At 49.1% G+C, this 22,262-nt stretch overlaps 1 protein-coding gene across 5 annotated transcripts in view; it reads left to right on the top strand.

Moving 5' to 3' along the window:
* Window positions 1–22,262, top strand: part of INPP4A (inositol polyphosphate-4-phosphatase type I A) — a 136,851-nt gene that overhangs the window by 104,971 nt on the left and 9,618 nt on the right. For 4 of the 5 annotated variants that reach the window (XM_047068516.1, XM_047068512.1, XM_047068514.1 and 1 more), the window contains 8 exons: window positions 2,824–2,856; window positions 7,221–7,393; window positions 8,403–8,526; window positions 9,716–9,842; window positions 10,153–10,293; window positions 12,693–12,790; window positions 16,079–16,191; window positions 19,813–19,967. In XM_047068516.1, coding sequence (XP_046924472.1) covers window positions 2,824–2,856; window positions 7,221–7,393; window positions 8,403–8,526; window positions 9,716–9,842; window positions 10,153–10,293; window positions 12,693–12,790; window positions 16,079–16,191; window positions 19,813–19,967 — 964 coding nt within the window. The remainder of the gene's footprint in view (window positions 1–2,823; window positions 2,857–7,220; window positions 7,394–8,402; window positions 8,527–9,715; window positions 9,843–10,152; window positions 10,294–12,692; window positions 12,791–16,078; window positions 16,192–19,812; window positions 19,968–22,262) is intronic. The other variant, XM_047068515.1, reaches the window with a different exon arrangement.

Genomic DNA, 22,262 nt, shown 5'->3' with positions numbered 1-22,262 from the left:
CTGCAGACCTTTGGGAGTGTTAAACTGTAGTTAGTAGTTAGTAGGGCCTACTAACTGTAGTTAGTAGGGTGTGCCAGGGTTAGGCTTCATACAGTGAGGACTTTTAATTTCTAAATTGCACAACTTTCATTCTAGGCAGAACCATGCTCCTTTATCAGAGCCTCTTGGTAAATCCTTCATTTGTAAGATGCCCTTCACCTTCGCAATCTGCCTGCAGTCTGTTTCCAGGGTGCGACTTCACTTGAGCCTCTGATTCAACAGTGTTCACATCCTCCACCCCTTCCATCTGTGAAGGGCTATAGTTTCAGTTCCCCAAACCTGTGATTGGTTTCATGGAGCTCTTTTGTCCTGTCTGTCTTCTCATTTTTTTAAATGTAACTTGTGCTTAAAAAAAAAAAATTGGAAAGCTCATTGCTCATTTCTCTTCAATATAGTCTTGCTTGTAATTTTCAAGTTTTCCTGCAGATATAAAAAGAGTAATTTATTGGATTTTTTAAAAAATGCCAGAGATAGTTTATTTAATCAGATATTCTGTCATAGCCATAACTTAAATGTCACTGTCTTTCTAGGCACATACTGTATTGGTCAAATGTAGACACATTTAAATGCAGTTTTAAAGTTATTTAAATGAGCATTTATTTATGGTATTTAGGGCATGACTTGTATTTGCCATGCAGATCAGCTCTGTTGTGATCATGGGAATATGAAGCATACATTTGAGAGAGGCTAACTTTGCTGATCAGTACTCAAAGAAACATATGAAACCGTTTGCCACTAAATTAACTGTGGATGATCCTTAATTTAAAAATCTCGAACATTCCTAGGAAGCTGTTCAGACCTGGGCATGATCAGGAGGTTCAAAAAGAATGAGCCTGCAAGCTGTTTATTTTACTCAGTCTCTTATCCTCAAGGGCCAGACCTTAGCTCTGCCATGACTTTTTAGACCATTGCAACCTCCTGGGTTAGTGGTTTTGGCCTAATGAGCAGGTTGTGTTCACACCAGCTTATTATATATGAATACCTCTTTGAAAGGCATCATCACTTTTCATTCTAGCTCTGTACCCTGTCCTAGGTCTTTGGTTTTCATATTCTACTAAGGAGTTGCCCTGCCTTCTAGCTTGCTGTCCTGCAGAACTCATCAGAGCCGTGCCTGGCACACACGGATCACTGCGGGACCCACTGACAAGTCCCTGCCAGCTGGAACCACAGAGGCTCCATGAGCCTCTTTCCTTGCGCTTTCTGCACAAGTGCCCCATGCTCTTCTGAACCACCACCCGCAGCCTCCCCGTTTGGTGGCTTCCATTATCTGCTCTGCACACATTCTCATCCTCTCCTCATTGCTGAAGAGCCATTCACACCCCGGACCAGGGTCTCGGGGTCTCAGGTTTGTATGCCCTCGAGATTATGTGTTAATCAAATCTCAGGGGACTCCATGGCCTAAGTTACCAGTCACTGGTACAAGAGTACCAGAGGAGACCCCTCCCCCAACACACACACACACACACACACACACACACACACACACACACTCCCTGCTTTGATTGAAAGATCGAATTTACCCAGCCAGGTTTAACCCCTGGTGCCCTTTTTTGGGGAATGGTCACAACCCAGTCGTTTGGGATCACCACAGAAGATCATAAAACAGGCTCCTGGACCTTCCTGCTCACTCAGACCCAGAATCTTGGAGGAAGGGTTATGGGAGGCAGAAATCTGTATTTTTTTTCAAGGCCTGGAGTAATTCTGATTAGCTGGACAGAAGTTTAAACAAGAATGACTGTTCTGCATTACTGCACACTGCTGTGGGTTTCTGTCTGTTAGATAGGTGGTCTCAGGATATCTGGGCTCTAATGAAGAGGCTGAAATCTTTAAGTCACGGGAGCCTTTAATTTTTCTCTGTTTCTGTTCCCTTTGCCAGTTGAAGAAATCACTGCCAAAGGTGACTAGAGAGGAAGGATCCCTTGGCACTCCTACCTCTGGACAATCCAGACTATAAAGTCTCCATAAAGCTGGTTCCACCTATTCGTGGGGCTCTGAAACCACCCACCTGAAGACATAAAATAAATGACCCTTTTCAGACTTGTTTTTTTCCAGTGGCACGCCCAGCTAACCAAGGAATTTTAGAGTCTTTAGGGGAAATGTAATATTGAAATGAGTACCTCACTTGCTGAAATGCGATTCAGTGTAGGTGAAATTGAATTAAAATTGGCATTCCTTGAGCCACCTGGAGGGACATTATAATTCTAGTCTTTCCCCAAATCATAGACGTTTTAAATTTGGTTTAAATTTTAAAGATTGGCATAGACATTGGTTGGTATATTGGTTTCATCGCTGGATCCTCACCTTGGGGTCTCAGCGGTCAGTCTGCAGCCCAGGTTCCACTCGAGAGTCAGGGCAGTGGGCTCTGAATTGGGGATGATCAATTTGCTGGTCAGTCTCTCTCACTACAAGTGTGCTTCCAGATGCCGTGAGCCAACATGGGCTCCGTCACATACAATGTGATCAGTGTGGGCACTTTATCACATTGTAATATGTTAGTTTGCTCGTCCTGAAGAGCATTTTATGTTGAAGTCTTAGCAACATGAATGAACGAATCACGGAGTCGGTCAGTGTTTACCACCAGGAGGGCTCGGCTGCGTCGGAGCAGCCCCGCGCCTGCGTGGGACTTCTTGGGGGAAGAGGCAGGCAGGCCTCCGACCTCTTCTGTGTACAGTTGAGCCTCCTTACTGCCGGCTGCTTGATGCAGTTGCTGTAAGCGTTGAGTTGTTCGTGTTTGAACTTTGTGCTGCTCCTTAATCATCCATGTCGCCCTCCATTTCTGTGCAGATTGCAGCCCCCCTCCTGACGAGTCCAGCCCAGGTACGTGGTTTCCGTTCAAGGCTTCTGCAGATGTCTTTATAATCCTCAGGTAGTGTTTGTAGCTGAATTATCCAAGATTCCCCTGTGCTTCCAGAGTTAGGAAAATATTTTAGGAGTTTGTTCATTTGAGACACGTATCAACTTTTCTTAGGTTTGGTGAGGGACCAGTTGGGCTGGGGACTGTGGCCTGAAGCAGGCAACCACATGCAGTTTTTTCACTTTCCCATCATGTAACCTTTCCAGATGATTAACATCCGTGAGGGCATTGGGCTTCCTGATTCAGAACAGTACATATTTGTAAATGGTACTTCCTATGATTTCACCTGAACTTGTGAAGCATGTGAGCATTACATGGAGAGGGTGTAGCCATCCAAGTGTTGCAGTATTCATAATCACACAGCATCCTCTCTCCCGAGTCTGGATGCAGCTTAGAATTCTTAGTAGGCATTGCTGGCAGCTTTCAGTTGGAGATAGTGCTAAAAACGGAATCTTTTTGCTGCATTTGCATGTAGAAGTCAATGTGCATGGCTCTAGTTCAGGGGTCTGTAGACCGCAGCTCTGAGCCGAATCCTGTCCACTGCCTGCTCTGGTAAATAACATTTTATTGGAAACCAGTCATGTCCACTCATTCATGTATTGTCTATGGCTGCTTTTGGGGCAATGCCAGAATTGAGTAGTTGTGACAAGGACCCCATGATCCTCAAAGCCTAAAATACTTCCTATCTAGCCTTTTACAGAAAAAAGTGTGCCGACCCCTGCTCTAGTTCATGTTGAGTTTCCTAGTTGTGGCTTGTGGGTTTCCCAGAGTGAGCATGAGACCCCCAAATAATATGCTTTTGCTTACACCCAAAAAACCAGCTACCCAATCGGTCTGATGATTGCATATTTCTGACTGGATATAAGTGTGAGGTAACAGGATACCTGTGTTATATCTAGAGTACAGCGAACTGGTGATTGGGAATTTACCAAACTCTCTGTCAGTTTTAGTGAACCCTCTCAGCTCACATAGCACCATGAATTTTATATCAGCTGTGTCATTTCTAGAAGCACTGGTGGCTTGTCCACAGTTAATGTCAGCGAACTAAAATGGTTCCCTGCCAAGAGTTCCTTTGGCTTTTCCTGGAGAGCCATATTTTATCTTGGTTAACACACACATTTTTTTCTCTCACTCTTTCTCAATCTTCCTCCCTCCTTTCCAACTTCCTTCCCTCCTCTGTTAATGAGGGGAAAAAAATGCAAAAGCAGGGTATGGATTTGAAAAAACTCTTCAAAGTTATCCAAAGTAGCATGGTCCATGGATTGACCACTAGTCAGTGAGCATTAACAGACTGTCAACTAGACAAGGAGCTTACCCCCCTTCCCCACCCAGAAGTGAATCAGCTGCATCACTAAGGACAATGTTTAGTTGGGCTGATTTTTTTTTTCATAGCAAGTCTTTCTTGACGAAGGGAGCAGAATATGACACCGTCACCAAATGTAATATCCCAGATACCTTTACTAAGCTAGGTCCTGGTAGAAGTCTCATTACTGTCCCTGAAATCCATTTTGTCTGGAAGTTTCTAATTATAATTTTTCTTCATATTCCCCCCAAATTTATTTCCCCCTCAACCCCTACTCTCTATTTGGCAGAAGCAACCTGACACGATAAAAATAACTTGGAGCTTAGGGTCAGTCAGACACATACAAATGCCAGTTCTTTTTGTGTCTGGGAAGACACTTAACCTCTCTGAGCCTGTTTCCTTACCTGTATTATTAATATTCTTTCTGTCGATTAAATGAGGAAACAGGTAAAGCACTGACAGGTTTTTTTAATTTTTTTTAAATACTTATTTATTATTTTTGAGAGACAGAGTGTGAGCAGGGGAGGGGCAGAGAGAGAGAGGGAGACTCAGAATCCCAAGCAGGCTCCAGGCTCTGAGCTGTCAGATGTGGGGCTCAAACTCACGAGCCATGGGGCGCCTGGGTGGCGCAGTCGGTTAAGCGTCCGACTTCAGCCAGGTCACGATCTCGCGGTCCGTGAGTTCGAGCCCCGCTTCAGGCTCTGGGCTGATGGCTCAGAGCCTGGAGCCTGTTTCCGATTCTGTGTCTCCCTCTCTCTCTGCCCCTCCCCCGTTCATGCTCTGTCTCTCTCTGTCCCAAAAATAAATAAACGTTGAAAAAAAAAAATTAAAAAAAAAAAATAAAAAAAAAATAAAAAAAATTAAAAAAAAAAAACTCACGAGCCATGAGATCATGACCTGAGCCGAAGTCAGACACTTAACAGACTGAACCACCCAGGAGCCCCAAAGCACTGGTTGGTTTTATGTACACGGTAGCTGGCACTCTTCCTGAATTCTGGAGTCATCCAGGCGTGTGTGAGCCCTCCTCTGGGAAGATGGCAGGCTCCTCTCCCATCCAGACCCACATCTTTTCTTCAGGACAAGATCCCAGTGCTTCTTAACCATTCTTCCTTTATTCCCATTTTTTTTCAGAGTTTTTCCCCCCTAATGTAACAAAACTGCATCATACTTAAATGGATTTTTTTGAAAGAGAAGTAGAGAAGCAGGTAAAATGAAAAAGTATTGCATGGAGAAGATTTGCTTAGTCAGCTAAGACCACTTGTACTTTCTGATCATTTTCAGATTAAAATGATGATAATTTGCATATTAATTGCATAGGTACTTGCACGTTAATGGAAAAGCAAAGTAAAACCGGCAGCATTTGCTCTAAGAGCATTTACTTCTTAGTTAATGACTGCCTACCTTTCCCCCAATTATTTGGCTATTAAAATTTGGTTGCCATTGTCTTTTTTGATCGTTGCTGAATATAACTTACATGCATGCAACAGAGTTCTTCAAAGAAACAAAAACATGGCCTCTGAGATTTTTCAGAGGAAGAAAGAGACTTGGATGTTATCCAGCAGAGCTCTTCCATTTTACTAAAAAGGACTCACGTGGCCAAGGGGTCAAGAGACTTGTCCATGGCCAGCACTGCTCAGCGGCCGCTGGGGCCCAGGACACATATTTTCCACTCCTCGGTCCAGTGTTCTCTGTCACCATGAGTTCTTTGCTAAGACCTTTCCTGCTATAGACTTTCTAAATTTAAGCCTGCTTTTTTTTTTTTTTTTTAAATTACAGATATAAATCCTTGTCCACATACGGTATGCCTGCATACACAGTTAGATCATTTCCAGACTTTGAATGGATTCACGTACTTGAAAATCTGCCTCAGCTGAACACTGAGTATAGGGAAGTCCTTTTGCAAGGTTTAGGCATTTCTCTAAATCTGTGTCTCAACAAAGTGCTACCCATACAGTTTGAGAGAGTGAAGCCCATCTCCCTTCACTCAGGGTTTTGGATTCTGTTTGTCTAAGACAGAGCTTACCCTTTCTCCCCAGTGCGGTGACGTCTGTGGGTGTGGTGTCACTCGCACCTCATCCTGAGTGCCGTGTGCTGCCTGGGCTCCACTCCCTGCCTGCGCAGCCTCTGCTGTGGTGGGCTCACCCAGTGGTGACAGTCAAACGCTTCTTTCTGGGCTTGGTGACCTGTTATAAATAGAACTGATGAGGGCATGTCTTTTCTCTTTTAAATGCCTTCTAAATAGGGAGGCAAAAAAAGAACCAAAGCCCAAAATACCTTTGACTCTGTTTTTCTACCCTGAGGTTCTATTTTTTTTTTTTTAAAAAGTTGTTTTGATACAGGGTCACAATTTCCTAATACCTCTAAGAGAAAACTAAACTAGAAATAGAGGGCAGCGGGCAGGGAGTTTGGGGGCAGGGAAGAAAGCGCAGAAGCAGGGGATATTCTGAGAGCTGAAAACACGGCAAACCATGTGGAACAAACGGTCTTTCCTCCAGACGTGGAAAGCGAGAATGTACCACAGCCACACACTGGCTGTGCAAGGGTGGAGTTGTCCTTTGCTCTAGAAAGATGGGGGCTTTTGCCTTAATACCTGGGTCAAGAGAAGCAAGATAACAGGTCACTTTTCTGGGTGCCCTTCTCGCCCTGGGTGGAGGAACAGTGGTGAATTGCAGATGACTCACAGAAACTTTTTCGTCGTTTTCCTCAAAAGGAATAATCCTGAGCATTTATGTATACAGCCCACAGTAGGTTAGGGAAACAAGGCCTACATCATTGGTCCCACAGTAGGTCCCCTCTTTGTTTACTGGAAAAGCTTCAGGCCAGAAGGTTGGAGACTGGGTTGGTTCCAGGCAGAACTTAGTGCCAGTTCTGGGCCAGAGCTTGGGCCGAGCAGAGATATAAGATGCAGAAGGGGTGGGGACGGGGAGGGGGGCAGTATGAGGGTTAGGGTCAGGCAACTTGCTAAACTTATAGAACCTAATTCTTAAAGTTTTCCTCCTCACACGTCTCCTTTCTCGTGCCCAGGTGAATGGAGTGAGGCCCTTTACCCCCTGCTGACCACCCTCACAGACTGTGTGGCCATGATGAGTGACAAGGCCAAGAAGGCAATGGTCTTCCTGCTGATGCAGGATAGCGCTCCCACCATAGCCACGTACCTAAGCCTGCAGTACCGCCGGGATGTGGTCTTCTGCCAAACTGTAAGCCCCGGGAGTGGCACGGGAGCCCATGGGCACCTCCACCCTCAGAAAACACAGGCTTAGGAACTTGTTCTCTGGCTTCACCCTGAAAAAACCAAGGTTGACAATACTTCCACCTGCCTGTGGCTCTTAAAGTTGTTTACTAGAGAGGTCTAGATTTCAACCTGGAGGGAGGAATCCTACTCGATAAGTTTGTATTTAGGAGAGGGTCCGAGTGCACCCTTGTTCCTCCCCATGGAAGTGGCACTGGTGGGTTGGGCACATCCGCGGCTCCAGCCCGAGGCATGCTGCATTGTGCATGACACAGGCCTCTTTGCCACCTTTTTTCCTACAAAGGAGTTTAGTGAGGGAGACACGATTATTGCTGTCAGTGCCTTAGTTCTGCTGCTTGTGCACAACTGCTGTGATAATTTCTGTTCTCTTTTGGAGAATGTCACGAGTTTGGTAGATGCGAGTTACCAAAAGCAAAGTGAACAGTGATAGAAGGTCAGGCTGGTCTCTGCGGGTCCACCGGCCCATCCTTGTGAGGCCTGTTTCATCCCACAGAATATCTCCCACTGAGGTAACTTGCAGAGTGACCGTGTTGTCTCTCACTTCCGTTCTCTGTTATGATCACTTCAGTTTCCAGCCAGAGCTGGTATGAATCTGTGAGTATACAGGACCTTTTCACGGTGGGAAATTAATTCTAGGCTTCCAGAAGGTTCTAGCCCAGGAGGAAGCCCAGGCAGTTCAGGTTGGAAGCTTAGCCAAAGCCAAACCAGCCTTTGGGAGCAATAGGAGTGGCAAGCCTGGAGTGCTGTGCGCCCTCCCCATGGCCTCTGCCCCGCATGGCCTCAGAGCGGAGTGCTCCCCACACCCCAGATGGAGGGGGAAGAGGTGCTGCTGTGGCCCAGCCAGAGCCGTGAAAGTGGAGAAACTCAGGGCCAAGGGCAAGGCACAGGCTGGTAGCCATTTAGTGAGGAGGTGTCTGTCCCCCTCACAACTGCTTCACCTCGTGTCTCCCCCACAGCTGACTGCTCTCATCTGTGGCTTCATCATCAAGCTGAGGAACTGCCTGCATGACGATGGCTTCCTGCGCCAGCTCTACACCATTGGGCTGCTGGCCCAGTTCGAGAGCCTGCTGAGCACCTATGGTGAGGCTCCAGGGGCTCCCACACACCCTATGCCTCCGGGATCCTGGGGGTATTGGGCAGTATGGACGTGTGTGATTCCCATTCTTTCTTCCCAGATAGTTTTCTAATTGCGCATGCTGATGAAAATAAATCTAAACATCATCAAAATATGCAAGAACCAAATAAAAGTCCTATGTAGTTACAGACACACACATCCGTAGTTTGTTTTGTTGTTGGTTGTTACAAACAAAGATCTTTCTGGCTGAGGATGGATGATAATTATTTAAGCAATGTTCCTGTGGGACATTGGGCCGTTTCTGAATTATTCTTTTTTTTAAGGTTGTTTTTTTTTTTTTTTAACATTTATTTATTTTTGAGAGACAGAGAGAGACAGAGCATGAGCAGGGGAGAGGCAGAGAGACAGGGAGACACAGAATCCAAAGCAGGCTGCAAGCTCCGAGCTGTCAGCACAGAGCCCGTCGTGGGACTCGAACTCACAAACCACGAGATCATGACCTGAGCTGAAGACGGATGTTCACCCAACTGAGCCCCAGGCGCCCCTGAATTATTCTTATGAAAACACTGCTGCCATAGGTCTCCACACACAAGTCTGTGTGTGCCTGTGGGCCCATTTCTGCAGCCACTACATTATTGGAAGGAATGTTTCTGGGTCAAAGGGCAGGAATATTTTTAAATTTCATAGATATTCCCAAATTGCCCTCTAAAAAGACTCTTCTTCCTTCCTACTTTCATTTTTTTATTCTCAGAGGATAAAAATGGATAACTTTTTAGAAGTATTTGTCAGTCTTTAGAGTTATAAGACGTCAAGTAAATGCCAAGCACTATGGAGTGGAGGGATCCAGCCCCAGTGTGCTGTTTTGCTGTCTCTGTCCATTTCTGAAGCGCCAGAAAGCTTTGCTTTCTGAGACTCCACACATGCCAGTTTTCTGCCCCACACTTCCGCTCACCAGAGAGGGCTGTGAGTCGTGGTGCATGTTTCCACCAGCCGAGCTGCTGAATGTGGCCGCGGGGGATTTCAGTAGCTGCCTTTCCCCATGGAGAAGTGGGTCAGCTGGTGAAGAGGCTGAGACAGGCCCCCTCTCGTCACACCACGCCTGATCCCATCACCTCCCACAGCTCTGTGGCTGTGTTGAGCCCACGGGGCAGGTCCCCTCCACCTGACCTCCTTCCATCCGTCTCTCGCATCCAGGTGAGGAGCTGGCTATGCTGGAGGACATGAGCCTTGGAATCATGGACCTGAGGAACGTGACCTTCAAAGTCACTCAGGCCACTTCTAATGCATCAACAGACATGCTGCCCGTCATCACTGGAAATCGGTAGAAAGATTTTTTTTTTAATTCTCAGAACTAGCACTGTGTTTTAATTTATGTTCGTTACATGTGATGTACTTTCATTTTTGTTTTATTCTGTCTCATTCAGTTAAAAATCTTGATCCTAGCCTTCCACATTAATTTCACAGACCTGTAAAGGTTCATGACCAGCGGTTTGGAAACCACTGAGCTGGACAGCCAGTCTGCACTCCAGTATCGAGGCCAGCTTGGTTTTCCTCTTCTCACTTACCTCCTCTCCTGCCTCTCCCCTGTCCCAGCCCTCACCCATCCTCTGGCTCTCTCCACTGTTTTGCAGTGATGGGTTCAACGTGCGGATCCCTCTGCCGGGCCCCCTGTTCGACGCCCTGCCCCGGGAGATCCAGAGCGGCATGCTGCTGCGGGTGCAGCCCGTCCTCTTCAATGTGGGCATCAACGAGCAGCAGACACTAGCCGAGAGGTGCGTGCCTGGCTCTCGTGGGGGCTGGGGTGGCTGGAGTGCTCTTGTGAGGTGCTATAGAAAATGTCCTTAGCCCTCTCAGGCTCTGAGTGCTGCGTAGACTTTGTCATACCTTCCTTCTTTTGGCCAACAGTCTTCAGATGCAGCCATATACCCAGCCCTGTGTTTGGTGCTAGGGACACAAAGACGAGCCAGATGTGGTCTGTGTCCTCAAGAGACTTGGGCTGGTAGGAGAGAGATGTGGGCACAAGGATGAAGATGAATACAGGGACTAGGGGTCCTAACAGAAGACCCAGGGAGAGGGTGTGAGAGAGGGCTTCCTGGAGAGGCTGATGGTTGAATTGGGTTTTGAAGAGTAAGTAGGAGTTGGTCAGATGAGGAGGTGAAGGAAAGACCTGGCATCTCAAGCCAATAAGCCTGAGCAAATGCAGGTGGGGACAAACCATCGGGGGTGCTGAAGGCCAAGGTCCCAGACCAGGATGGGCAGCGGTGAGGTTAGAGAGGCCTGTATGCCAGGCTGAAAGCCATGCCTTGATTCTAAAGGCCTTTGTCTTGTAAATTCCCTCCAGGGTCCCCTGCCAGGCAACAGGGAAGAGTCACGTGTGCCCATGTGTGCAAGTGTGTGTGTGCATGTATTTATGTGTGCTGGAGAGGAGGAGGGTTTGGGCATGTGTAATGACCTTCCACTAGTAGGTGAAAATCTTCCCTGTTTTATCATTACATGTGGCATGTGTGTTTTAGAATTTAGAACATGTCTTATTCATGTGGGTTTTTAAAGCACTTGCTGTAAAGGGAATTTGGTCGCTAGGATGATGTGCCATCTTCCTGTTGGGCCTCTGGAAACCAATCACCCCTACATAGGTGTAGGTCACCCCCACTTAGCAAATGTGGTTGCTGGTGGGAGACACTGAAGAAGTTTGAGTAGAGCAGGACACAATCTCATCTACGTTTTAAGTGGTTCACTTATTGGCCATGTGCTGGAAAGATACGAGGGTGACAAGTGTGACGAGGAGGTTGTTGGAAAGTCCAGGCCAGAGGCGGTGAGCTGGGTCAGGCAGGAGTAGTATGGGTAAAGAAGGGGCAGACTGGAGGGCTATTTCAGTGGTGAAATGGAAGGTGTGGTTTGTAGTTACGCAGGGTATGAGAGAGATGGTGGAGAGAATAACAGGCTTCCAGGTCGGTAGTGAGGGGGTGTTTCCATCTACTGAGCCCAGAAACCAGGAAGAAGATCGTGCTCAGGGACAGATGGGGGCCACCTTAAGCTGAGGCCACTAGCTCAGGAAGCAGAGACCTCTGAGGTGCGAGCAGAGCTGGAAGAACCCACTTCAGGGAGAGTGGGCAATATCAGGGGCCCGGTCGGGAGGTGTCCCAGGGAAGACGGTAATGCTCCCTGTGTCTGGCAGCTGCCGTTCTTGATGACTCTGCAAGAGCAGTTTCTGGCAAGGGCTGAGGCAAGGCCATGTCACAGTGAGCAGAGGGGCAGGTAGAGGAGGGTGAGACAGTGGGGATGGGGAAGACTTGGTGAGTGCAAGGTCTTTGCTCATTTATCTGCTTTTGGGACACTCTCCCCTCAGCTCATAAACAAGCCCCCCTCACTGTGTCCTGGGGCAGTCCCCGAGGGAGCAGGTGCCTAGAGGAAAAGCCATTGTGGGCATCGGGGTGAATGGACTGTGGTGGACCCACAGGAGGGAGTCCTGCTCTTTTAAGGGTGACATGGGATCGTGAAGAGGCTGATGTGCAGGGAAGTCCCTCAGCAGAGCAGTAGTGGAGCTGGACTGGGCATCCGGGCCTTAGACTTCAGAGCCTGCCAGTATTAATGACCATCTGGAGGTCTTTCTCAACGGTGACTTTCCTCTTCCTCTACCTTACACATCTGGCATGTCCTGGCTACCTGTGAGGCATGCACAGGATGAGTCTGCGTAGAGAGAAGAGAGCTAGGGCCTCCCATACAGTCCAGGAGGAACAGCTAGTCGGGTGTGATTATTTAGTGGGCGGTGTGACTTCAGCTTCAAGTACAGGACTGTGTCCTCACATCCCAGCCAGAGCCCCATTGCCATCCCCTCTCCTAAGCACCCCCGGGATGGGAGGATGGGGACTCACAGTGAGTGGCTGTGAGAGGGGTTTCTGTGTATGCTGCACCAGGGTCTGGGACAGATGGAGTTCTGTAATCTTTTAGGCACATTTGTAACAAATGTGTGTGGTTCCTGCTAATGAAATGTATTTAAACATGTCACCAACACAGCAGAGATGACCGTATGCTTGGGAGGAGGGAAGTGGCTTAGAATATAGATGTGCACAAATAATGCTTGAGAGAATCCATGTTGTTAGCTTCAAGGCAGTTATGTTCATGCTGGAAGGAAGTGTCATTCACTAATGGTGTTCCCGTATGACCTCCGAAGGTTTGGTGATACGTCTTTACAAGAAGTTATCAATGTGGAAAGTTTGGTGCGGTTAAATTCCTACTTCGAGCAGTTTAAGGAAGTTTTGCCTGAAGATTGTAAGTATTTCTTCACTCACGGTAGGTTTCTTTTTCACCTGCTGTCTGTCTTGTGTCACCCTGGGTGTTTGAGCCTTTCCTGCCCACCAACCATCTGGATGCTGCCTCCATGTGCACGACTCCTCCTTGGCTTCCCTGTCCCTCTGGAAGCCTGTTCATCTGCTCAGACTTTGCGTGGTGTGAGTCCCCACCCAGAGAAGCTTCCCTCAGGCCACTGCCCTTGCTGATTCTTCTCTGGCCTGCCCGTTCTAACGCGAGGCTTTGTCACACGCTGTCCCAGTCCCTGGCGTGCATTGATGCCGTGGTGCATGTTGTGCTCCTACTGGTAGGGCAGATGGGATCGCAGAGGCAGGGCCCCTACTCGGCCCCGCGCTGGTGTGAACTCCCCCTGCACCTGCATCTATATAGCACATAGAGTAAGATGCTGGGCAGACACTTATTGCCGTGGGGGGCGAGAGGGCCCCTGTCTGGGTGTCCCTGGAGGCAGTGGAGAGTGACAGTAGCCATCACAGCTGACAGCCCTCTCTGTGCTGCTGGACTCAGGCAAGAACCCAGGGTTAAGCACACTATGTGTATGTGGGGAACTGTCTCCTGATGTCAACCCCGGTACATGTTTACTGAACACCTGCCCCATATGAAGCACCACGGGACCCAGTGATGAAAGAGACTGGACCCTGCCTGGATAGGAATAGGCTCTGCCTGTCTGTGCTGGCACTGTCCCAGCCAGTAGGGGGGCACCCCCAGGTGAAGGAGGCAGACTCCAACCCTGGGTAACACCAGTGTCCTCTAAAGGGGACTGCCAAGAAGGGAAGACGTGAAAAGGCTTCATTTGCATTCCCGGATCACTGATGTGCCGGGGCGCTGTGCTGTGCTTTGCACACATTTCCGCACTGACTCCCCACGATAGCACAATGAGGTAGGTGTTAGTTTTGGTCGCAGGGAAGGGTTAGCCTGGCCCTGAGGCTTGGCGCTTGGTGGGCGAAGGTGTCCTGTTAGGAGATGCTGTGTTACAAGGGACTGGGCTGGGGAGTTGACTTCAGGGATTCGTCTCAAATCAGCTAGAGTGTGCTGATTGACTTGGAGGAGGGGTGCAGACCACCGGTGCAGTGTCTTCTCCCAGTGGAGGTGGCTTGGGAAGAAAAGGTTCAACAGACAGGCCAGAGAGAGAGTCCTTGGAAGCAGGAGAGAAGCAGTGTTACCTGGGTGCTGAAGGTGGGTGAGAGAAGGAGTGCCTGCTGACTTCTGAGGCTCATTCAGTGTGGTGAGGGCTGCAGCCAGAGCAAGTAAATGACTAAATGGTACTACCTCGATGGTCCACTCTTCCCAGAGATCGGCAGAGATGTGAGATGGGCAGTGAGGGAAGGAGCTAGAGAAATACCGGCTGCAAGATGCAGGAGCAGCACAGGACTACAGATTGGGGTTCTGCAGGGGTGGCAGTGTTGCCGTCAGGAAGGGGAAGAGAGTGGGCTGCTGTGGACAGGAGGAGATAAAGGATGCTTACATCAGGCAGCATCAGTGTCCCCAGGTAACTACAGAAGTGCCAGCCCTGACTGTGTGCTGGATTCACCAGGGAGGCTAGACAGTCCTGATGCCTGATTGGTGGGCGTCAGACGTTCCAGAAACTGCCCAGGTGACCAGGGTTGACAGCCGTAAGTCAAAGGATCCCCTGAGGCTTCAGCTGAAGGTCACCAATACCTGGGCCTTCGAAAACCCCCAGGTAGTGAGGCGTCCTCATGTGCTTCAGCAGTGATCATAGTTGAAAGTTACAGATTTGTCAAATCCTTCCCAGGCCATCTACATACTTTACATGGATTAGCTAACGTGATCCTCACAGCAGCCTTGGCAGGTGGGCCTGATTCCACACCATTTGACATTTGAGGATACCAATCCTCAGAGGGTGAGTCCCCCTCTGCCCATATGGTGAATGGTGGATGGTGAATCCAGCCCAGGCTGGAGCCCATATTCCGACTGCTGCAGGGGTCAGAGACAGTGCAGCCACCCAAGCTTGGACCAGAGGGACAGAGGCCATGCAGAGGATAGAGTGGGCACAGTGAGCCATGCGGTCAGGAAGTGGGAGTTCTGTGCTCAGCATCTTGGAGGATGGCCTGTTTCCAGTGATGTGAGACCCCAGGAGATGTGCACGTAGGCTGGTGATGAAAGTCAAGGAAGGGTGTGGCCTATAGGACAAAAGCAGCCCAGGTGTGGGCCTCTCCAGGGTGGGCCAGTAGCACTGGACCGTGATCTAGGATGCTGGGGAACAGCAACCCAGTGTGCCTTCAGCCCCAGGAGAATCGGGGCTCTGTGAGGCTGAGGAAGTAGACCAGTGAATACCTCCTAAGTGAATACCTCCTAAGTCTGCTTAGTTCATCAGTGGACAGGTGTGCTCTGAGTGGGGCCGTGGGGGCCTGGGGAAGAAGCTGCGGCCAATTTTGGGAAATAACATGCTGTGTCTCCTCCAGGGGACAAGCTTGCCTCCTCTGGCCTCCCACAGCCTCCGTCACAGACTGAGCCCCTCACAGCAGGAGCCCTCTTTCCATGTCTGTTTCTGCCCCAGTCTCCTGATCATCATGGTGCTGGGCACATACCAGGTGCATGAAGTTATTAGCATAAGATCCTTGGTGCACCAGGGTGAGCTTGTGTGGTAGAAACTCTATGTGCAGCTGGATCTCAAAATTCCATGTGTTTGGTTTTAATTTGGGAATTCAAGCACCATGGCTGTTTTCCTTAGATAAGATCTTGAGGCTCTTCTCTTTCTCTGATGATCCTGGTGTTTGAAAATCCCAGGTTTCTTAGGTGAGGTGATCGGACTGATTTTCCGCTTCAAGTGGTCCTGGAAGGGCTGGAGACTGTCATGGTGGCAGAGGGAGGCTGTCAGAGTGGGTCACTCCAGAGTGGACATTTGGAGTGGACGTTCCCTAGGGCTTGCCAAGCCCACTCAGTGGTCGAGACCCACTGTCCTAAGTATCCTCTCCCTGTGGGGGCACTGAAGACCAGATGGATCATCTTAACTCCCTCCCACCCTGGATGACCCCATGTCTGTGCTCCAGCCTCACTGACAAGCTAAAAGAAGATGAGTGTTTGCGCTTTGCAGGTGGGCCTGAAATGGCCTTGAAAGTTATTTAAGTGCTCTCCATGCCAGCAGCCAGGACCAATCCCTAAGCACACCCCCCCTTCTTGTTTAAGTCACACTACACTGTCAGCTTGGCCAGGAGCTCATGCCACAATGGCTCCCTTGGGCCACAGTTCTGGGTGCAGCGCTGGCTCTCATGGACTCCTCCTGTCTTGCAGGCCTACCTCGATCTCGGAGCCAGACCTGCCTCCCAGAGCTGCTGCGATTTCTGGGCCAGAACGTACATGCCAGGAAGAATAAGAACGTCGACATTCTCTGGCAAGCTGCTGAGGTAGTAACCTCGTTATAGTGAGGGGAAGAATGTTATTGTCGCCCTTGTTGCCAAAAATAATTATATTAATAAATAAAAATCTCAGCCAGGAGTGGAGAGAGCAAATTTCTCCATATGGACACAAAAGAAAGTCACTGAATATGTCCAAAACTCTGAGAGACACTGAAAGTTTCCTGTGAGTTCATTACTTTAGGGCTGCCTGAATTCTGATAAGCTTGACACACACTCTCTCCCCTGAGACATTTAATAACCAAGCTGGTGACAGTTGTCACCTTCAGAAGCCTCGGCGATCGATACCAGCTAAAACTCACTGCCGACTGCATCTTTTAATAGGTTCAAAAGTAGACCATAGTGACCTTGGCAGTCTCTTTTCACACAGTATTTTTTGTACATTGCAGTTTGGATCTCCTCTTTTCCTAAGCACTTAGACTTCTGGTATATTCTCATAAAAGTAATTGTGTAGTTTCATAGCTAGCCTTTCACTCTCCCCTGTTAAAGAGGCACTGGGACCTGCACGCGTACACTCAGGAGCACGAGTGATCCCCAGAGGGCATTCCAGCTCCCAGCCTGGCCTGAGCACAGGGGAGGGATGGACACACGCCCCTCTGCTCCTGGAGGAGGAGTAGACACCGCACTGCTCACTCACACCCGGTTACCCCCCAGTTCATAGATCCCAAGTAGCAGGAGGGCTGTCCCCTGCTGCCAGTGGCTTTCCAGAGCAGCCCATTCCAGCGCTTTCCTGTTCTCCTCATTGGGAAGGGTCTCTTCCACTGCAGCAGACGGTCTCAGCTGGTCATGCCAGTTGCCAGCTGTTTGGTAGACCCTGTGTTTTCGAACCTGTCTTCATGGAGCCCTCTCTTTGAACATGCCCCACCCTGTGCCTTTGTTAGTAGCTGTGGCCACTGATGCCTTTCTGTTGAATGCAGCTGTGAAGAGTGGACGCTCCCCTCTGTATATTAATCTGTTCATTGAGCCTTTCAAGTGCCCCAGCTGGGAAGACTCTGTTCATGACAACTGTGGGCTGGGGAGCTCCCCTTTCTGGGCCAGACTTCCCTGGAATCTTTTCACAACAGAACACATTTTGAGGCACTGAGTGACAGGAAGACAGGATATGTTTCAAATATCCTCCTGGTTCTGGGGCCTCATCTGCCCTTGCTTGCTCAGGCTGGGCCCAGCAAATAGGGTGTAGGGTGGGCTCCTGGGTGCTGGGGCGCCTCTGCAGCAGGCTCCTTTAAGGCAGAGGAGCCCCTTACTTTCTTTTAGTATGTTTTAGGGGGCTGCCCCTTGGCTGGCTGTGACAAGCCTGTTACACAGGTATCTTTGCCAGACTTCAGACACAGAGCAAGCCTTTTCTCACATGACACAGAGACCAGGGGGTGACAGCCCAATCCTCCACAGTGGCACAGGGCAGGCACCCCCCTGGTTCACTCTCCTTAGAACAAGCGTGCAGATGGCTTTACATCTGACAGTGGGTGCTGAGACTGGTACATACCCTGTTTGGGAACTGGGGTTCTGTTTTCCTCTCTCTAGACCATAGAAAAGTCATTAGCTGTGGCAATGATCCACTATCCTCTGTAACCAGGTCCCAAAAGCAGCCCATGCAGTCCCATAGTTTTTGTTCCCAGCAGAGGTTCAATGTACAGATTCAGAGGTGGAAAAGTCCCACTGGCCCTTGGACACATCACTTCTTATATTTTTCAACTGGGGAGAACAGATATTTGTGCAATGCCAAGTCACTATGGCCAATTTGGCCAGAGCTGCCCTCCTTTTCTAGGTCTTATTTATTTTCACTTCTGTGTATAATAAGAAGTCCCTAGCTAAACAGTTAGGATATCATTGGTCAGGTCTAGGCCCTCATTTTGTGGATGGGGAGACCAGCCAGAGCTCTCAAACTGGCTGATGGCCCCCTAGAGACTGGAACCTGGTGCTACAGATCGCCCTGTTGGGCAAGAATGCACCTTTGGTCACCCCTGCCTGCCTTCTGGAGTTTCATTTTAGTTATGGATGCACCATTTATGAATGTAAGTGCTTACTACACATTTCTGGTTCATGAACTCTGCAGTCTGTAGAATTTAGTGAGCAGGTGTACATTCACCCTCACCTTGTCAGTTACGGTTTTATGCATTGGGATTATATCACTCTTCAGCAAGCTTAGGGGATGCTTAGGGTCTTTTTTTTCCCCCTTAAAAATTTTTTGTCTATTCTCAAAAGAAGGCTGTTTTCCTCCAGATGGGCTTGGCTGAACTCGTTTCGGCATCTTCTCTTTTGTCTTTCTCTAGACACAGTGCTTAGGACCATACTGTGTTCTCTACCTAGAGGCATTCCTGACAGTGGCTACATGTTCTTGGCTTTGAGAAGCAGGTGTGGTGCTGTCTCCAGGGCAGTCTGCAGTGGCTCTGATATTTCTCTGGAGTGTGACAGGTTTTTGGAGCCCACTGTCATCTAGTGTTGATTTTTCACTAACTGCCAGTATTGTCGTAGTGGTGCAGTACCTGGTACAGGTCCACAGCCCCTTACCTGAAGCTCTTGTGAGTAGATGTTTTGTAATTCACAGTTTTTGCATTTTAGAAAGGTGATATGGTATACAGTTGTGCACATATGTGTAATACAGTGGCACATCCCCTTTGGTTAATGTGGTACATATATATGATTGAACGTAACCGGGAGAGTCTGGGACAGTGCTCCGGAACTAAACTCGTTAATATTGCTTTATTGTAAAGTGTGAATATTTATACAAAATGGGTTAAATGAAGATTATAAATAGTCTCACATTGGCTCAGATATGGTCATGCTGCCAAATGAAGTTGCTGTAAACTTAATTTTTTTTTAATTTTAGGGCTTTCAGCATTTGGGGAATGTGTACCTAGAATTGTATCTAGTGGTTCAAAGAAAATGCCCCCAAAAGCCCTTCTTGTGGAAAAAGAAGGTGCCCTGGGGCAGCCTTTTTTCAGCTAGGAGGCTGCCCCACCGTGAGCCGCCGACTTATGAAGGGAGAAGCGCACTGGCACCTAACCCCATGCTTGGCCCTGAGTGAGGCAGAGGATGGCCTGTGGGGCCTGCTGGTCAGGAGGTGGCAAAGGGGAAGCTCTTCTGAGCTCTTCCCGTCTATGCAGGGGGCATGAAGAGAGTAGAGACAATGGGTCTATGCTATGCCTTCCAGAAAGCCCTGGAGACTTGGCCAGGGGCTGGGCATCCTGTGAGCTGCTCTGACCTCCTGGGTTGGTCTTTGCTGCTGTGCTCTGCTAAGGGCCTGCAGCAAAGTCCTGAATGTGACGAAATGGCCTGGGCACAGTTTGGAAGAGGACAGCTGGTAAGGTCAGTGAACAGACAGTGATGCCCCAGAAAATAAGGGAGTCTGGGCCTTGAAGGAGTGGCCTGGGGGTTAGGGAGTCACACAAGGGACTGCCAGGGATGAGAGGAGGTCCCATGGGCAGTGACTTCATTTCTGCTGCTAGCTCTGGCAGGACATAGAGTCAGGGAGCAGAAGCAGAGGGAACGCTGACCCTGGGAGTTGGCATTGCCACACGCTGCCGTTGGCCATCTGAAGCCTGTGTCCCGCGCGAAGCATGTTTACATTCTGCAGAGTCTCCCTCTGAGCACAGCTTGTGTTCCTCTTGGCAGATCTGCCGCCGCCTTAACGGGGTCCGGTTCACCAGCTGCAAGAGCGCCAAGGACCGCACGGCCATGTCGGTGACGCTGGAGCAGTGCCTGATCCTGCAGCACGAGCACGGCATGGCCCCGCAGGTGTTCACCCAGGCCCTGGAGTGCATGCGCAGGTGAGTCCCGCTGCCCAGGCCGCCCGCCCCGCCTGCCCTGGGCTCCGTGTAAACTGCAGATGAGCCGGCCCTGCCAGGGCTCCCCCTGCCCAAGTCCCCTTGACTCCACCTGGCATGCTCTAGTTTGACTTTGGAAAATTCACTGATGTCTGCCAAGTCAAACTGTTGGCACTTTCAAATTGAGACCGTGTTCTCTCCTAAGTCCAGGGGGACGAGAGAGCTAGCAGTCTCTGTGAGCAGGACTGCTCTGAAGTCAGATGACCTCGGGGCAAGCTTAGGTGTCAGGAGGTTGCCGAGGGGACTCACGTGCAGCCGTGTGGAAGTCCTTTGGCACACGGCTCCCCCTGCCTCGCCCCCGCCTTGCTGCGGCTGGAAATTAGGGCCAGAGCTTCCTCAGCAGGCATCTGCTGTTTCCACCGTGCACATATCTATCCCTTTTCAAACTTGAGTGAAGAAAATGCGTCTGCAGGTTGCACCGGTTTGCTCCGCTTCTTCTCTAGCCATCGACACAGTTTGCTTTTCTTAGCAAAGTGTCAAATGAGTGTTTTATGGTAACGGCAGCAGCCCCCACTTGTCCGTGTGCCGTGGCGACCTCACCCTAATGATGTTCTGATTCTGAGGCAGCAGGCGTGTTTGCAGAATGAAACCCGGGACTAAAAACTGTCTACTGTTGATCGATGCCTTGTTTCAAGCACTGCTGGGGAGCACCTTACCTCACATACCAAAAGAAAGGATAAGAAACCTGGTTTTCCCGTCTCCTTCAATGTAGCCACCAATGCTGTCCAAGTCTCGTTCCCAACGGTCACTCCTACTGAATGTTCTGTATCGTTTGTCCTCTCACCAAATTCTTTAAAGCGTTCAATTCTCTTATCCTTTCTGTATGTTTCTGCTGTTTGACCTTCTCACAATAATGCACAAAAGTGATGCCTGAGCTCCTGCCTCTTGATAATCGCATTTTGTAGAAATGGAATTGTGTTTTCCCTGTTTTGTCTTCCCCAGTCCTACAGACCTCTTTGTTTCCTTGGGGCTTCTATTCACACGTGTGTAGAAAGTTCATCACCCTCCCTGCGCTGAGCCTCAGGGAAGCAGTGGAGACTCTTGAGACCCCTGCTTGGGCACCCTTGGCTAAGGACCTGTCCTCACTGCCTGCCCTTCAGGCTCAGCATCCTTAATGCCATGGGGGTGGCGGGGCCTGGGATTCCAGCCACATCTGCACCCTCTTCACTGCCAGGTGATGGGAGGGACCTCTCTGGTGAGATGCAGACCTCCACCAGAGAAGAAACATGAAAAATAGAAGGGAGATACTTGTGGTTGTCAGAGCAAAGATGAGGATCAGGTCCACTTAGTAGACAGGCCCTGAGTCAGGTGTACAGTTGATGTGTAGACATCTATCCAGTCTCGGCCTCTGGAACAGATTTGATGAAAATAATTCATTTTCTGACCGTATCTGAGCACAAAGGTCTCAGGAGACCAGGGAGAACGGGGCTCTTTGAAAGACACAGGGGCTGCCACATCTGCTGACCTGTGGCCCACCATGGGGCTGCGTGGGCAGTACCCACATGTGCACAGATCACCTGTTGTGGTTTTCAGTGCACACAGCAAAATTTTATAACTTTTATCACATAGAAATGGGTACCCCTTGTAGCAAAATTTAAAAATACGGATAAGCCCCTACACCAGTTGTTCTCACACTGCCCCCCCAAAATTCTCCATATTCCTACTATTAACAAGAAATGGTGCTAACATCTGATGCTGACTCTTTCAGACATAGTCACATACATACACATACATGCAGGTGTGAGTGTGGTTAATGCACACGTTGGTTAATCAAGTCCCTAAATAGTGAACAAAACACATGTGTGCGCCAACAAATGCAATTATATTTGCAGTTATGCCTGTTGTTTTAGCCTACTTTTTTCATTTAACTGCTTGTGAGCACTTTCTGAGGTTAACAAATAGAGATCTTGCCATTTTCATTACATCATAATTATCCAGTTTGCTGTCATGGAATATTTAAGCTATACGTGGTTTTCAGCACCTTAAGGGTGTGGCGAATAGCCTTATGTACGCACCTGTTCACATTTGCCGCATTGATCCCTCATGTTAGAAAGTATACACCTTTGTGGGCTTTTAATACAAATTGCCACACTCCCACCTGCTGTCCCGAATGCCTGCTCGTCCACCCTCTGGGTGTTGTCATACCTGTCACTCGTCCGGGCGCTTCTGACTCTGAAGTCGGTGTTGCTTTCCTGTATGCCAGGTGGGGACCCTGCGTCCCGAGTAGGGAAGGACCTT

Source organism: Lynx rufus, unplaced genomic scaffold (genome assembly GCF_022079265.1).
Source record: "Lynx rufus isolate CCGP_SWC_20201006 ecotype Redwood Valley unplaced genomic scaffold, mLynRuf1.p SCAF_8, whole genome shotgun sequence".
NCBI classification, from domain to species: domain Eukaryota; kingdom Metazoa; phylum Chordata; class Mammalia; order Carnivora; family Felidae; genus Lynx; species Lynx rufus.
The sequence above is the reverse complement of the archived record's forward strand: the minus strand, read 5'-3'. Positions and strand labels throughout refer to the sequence as shown.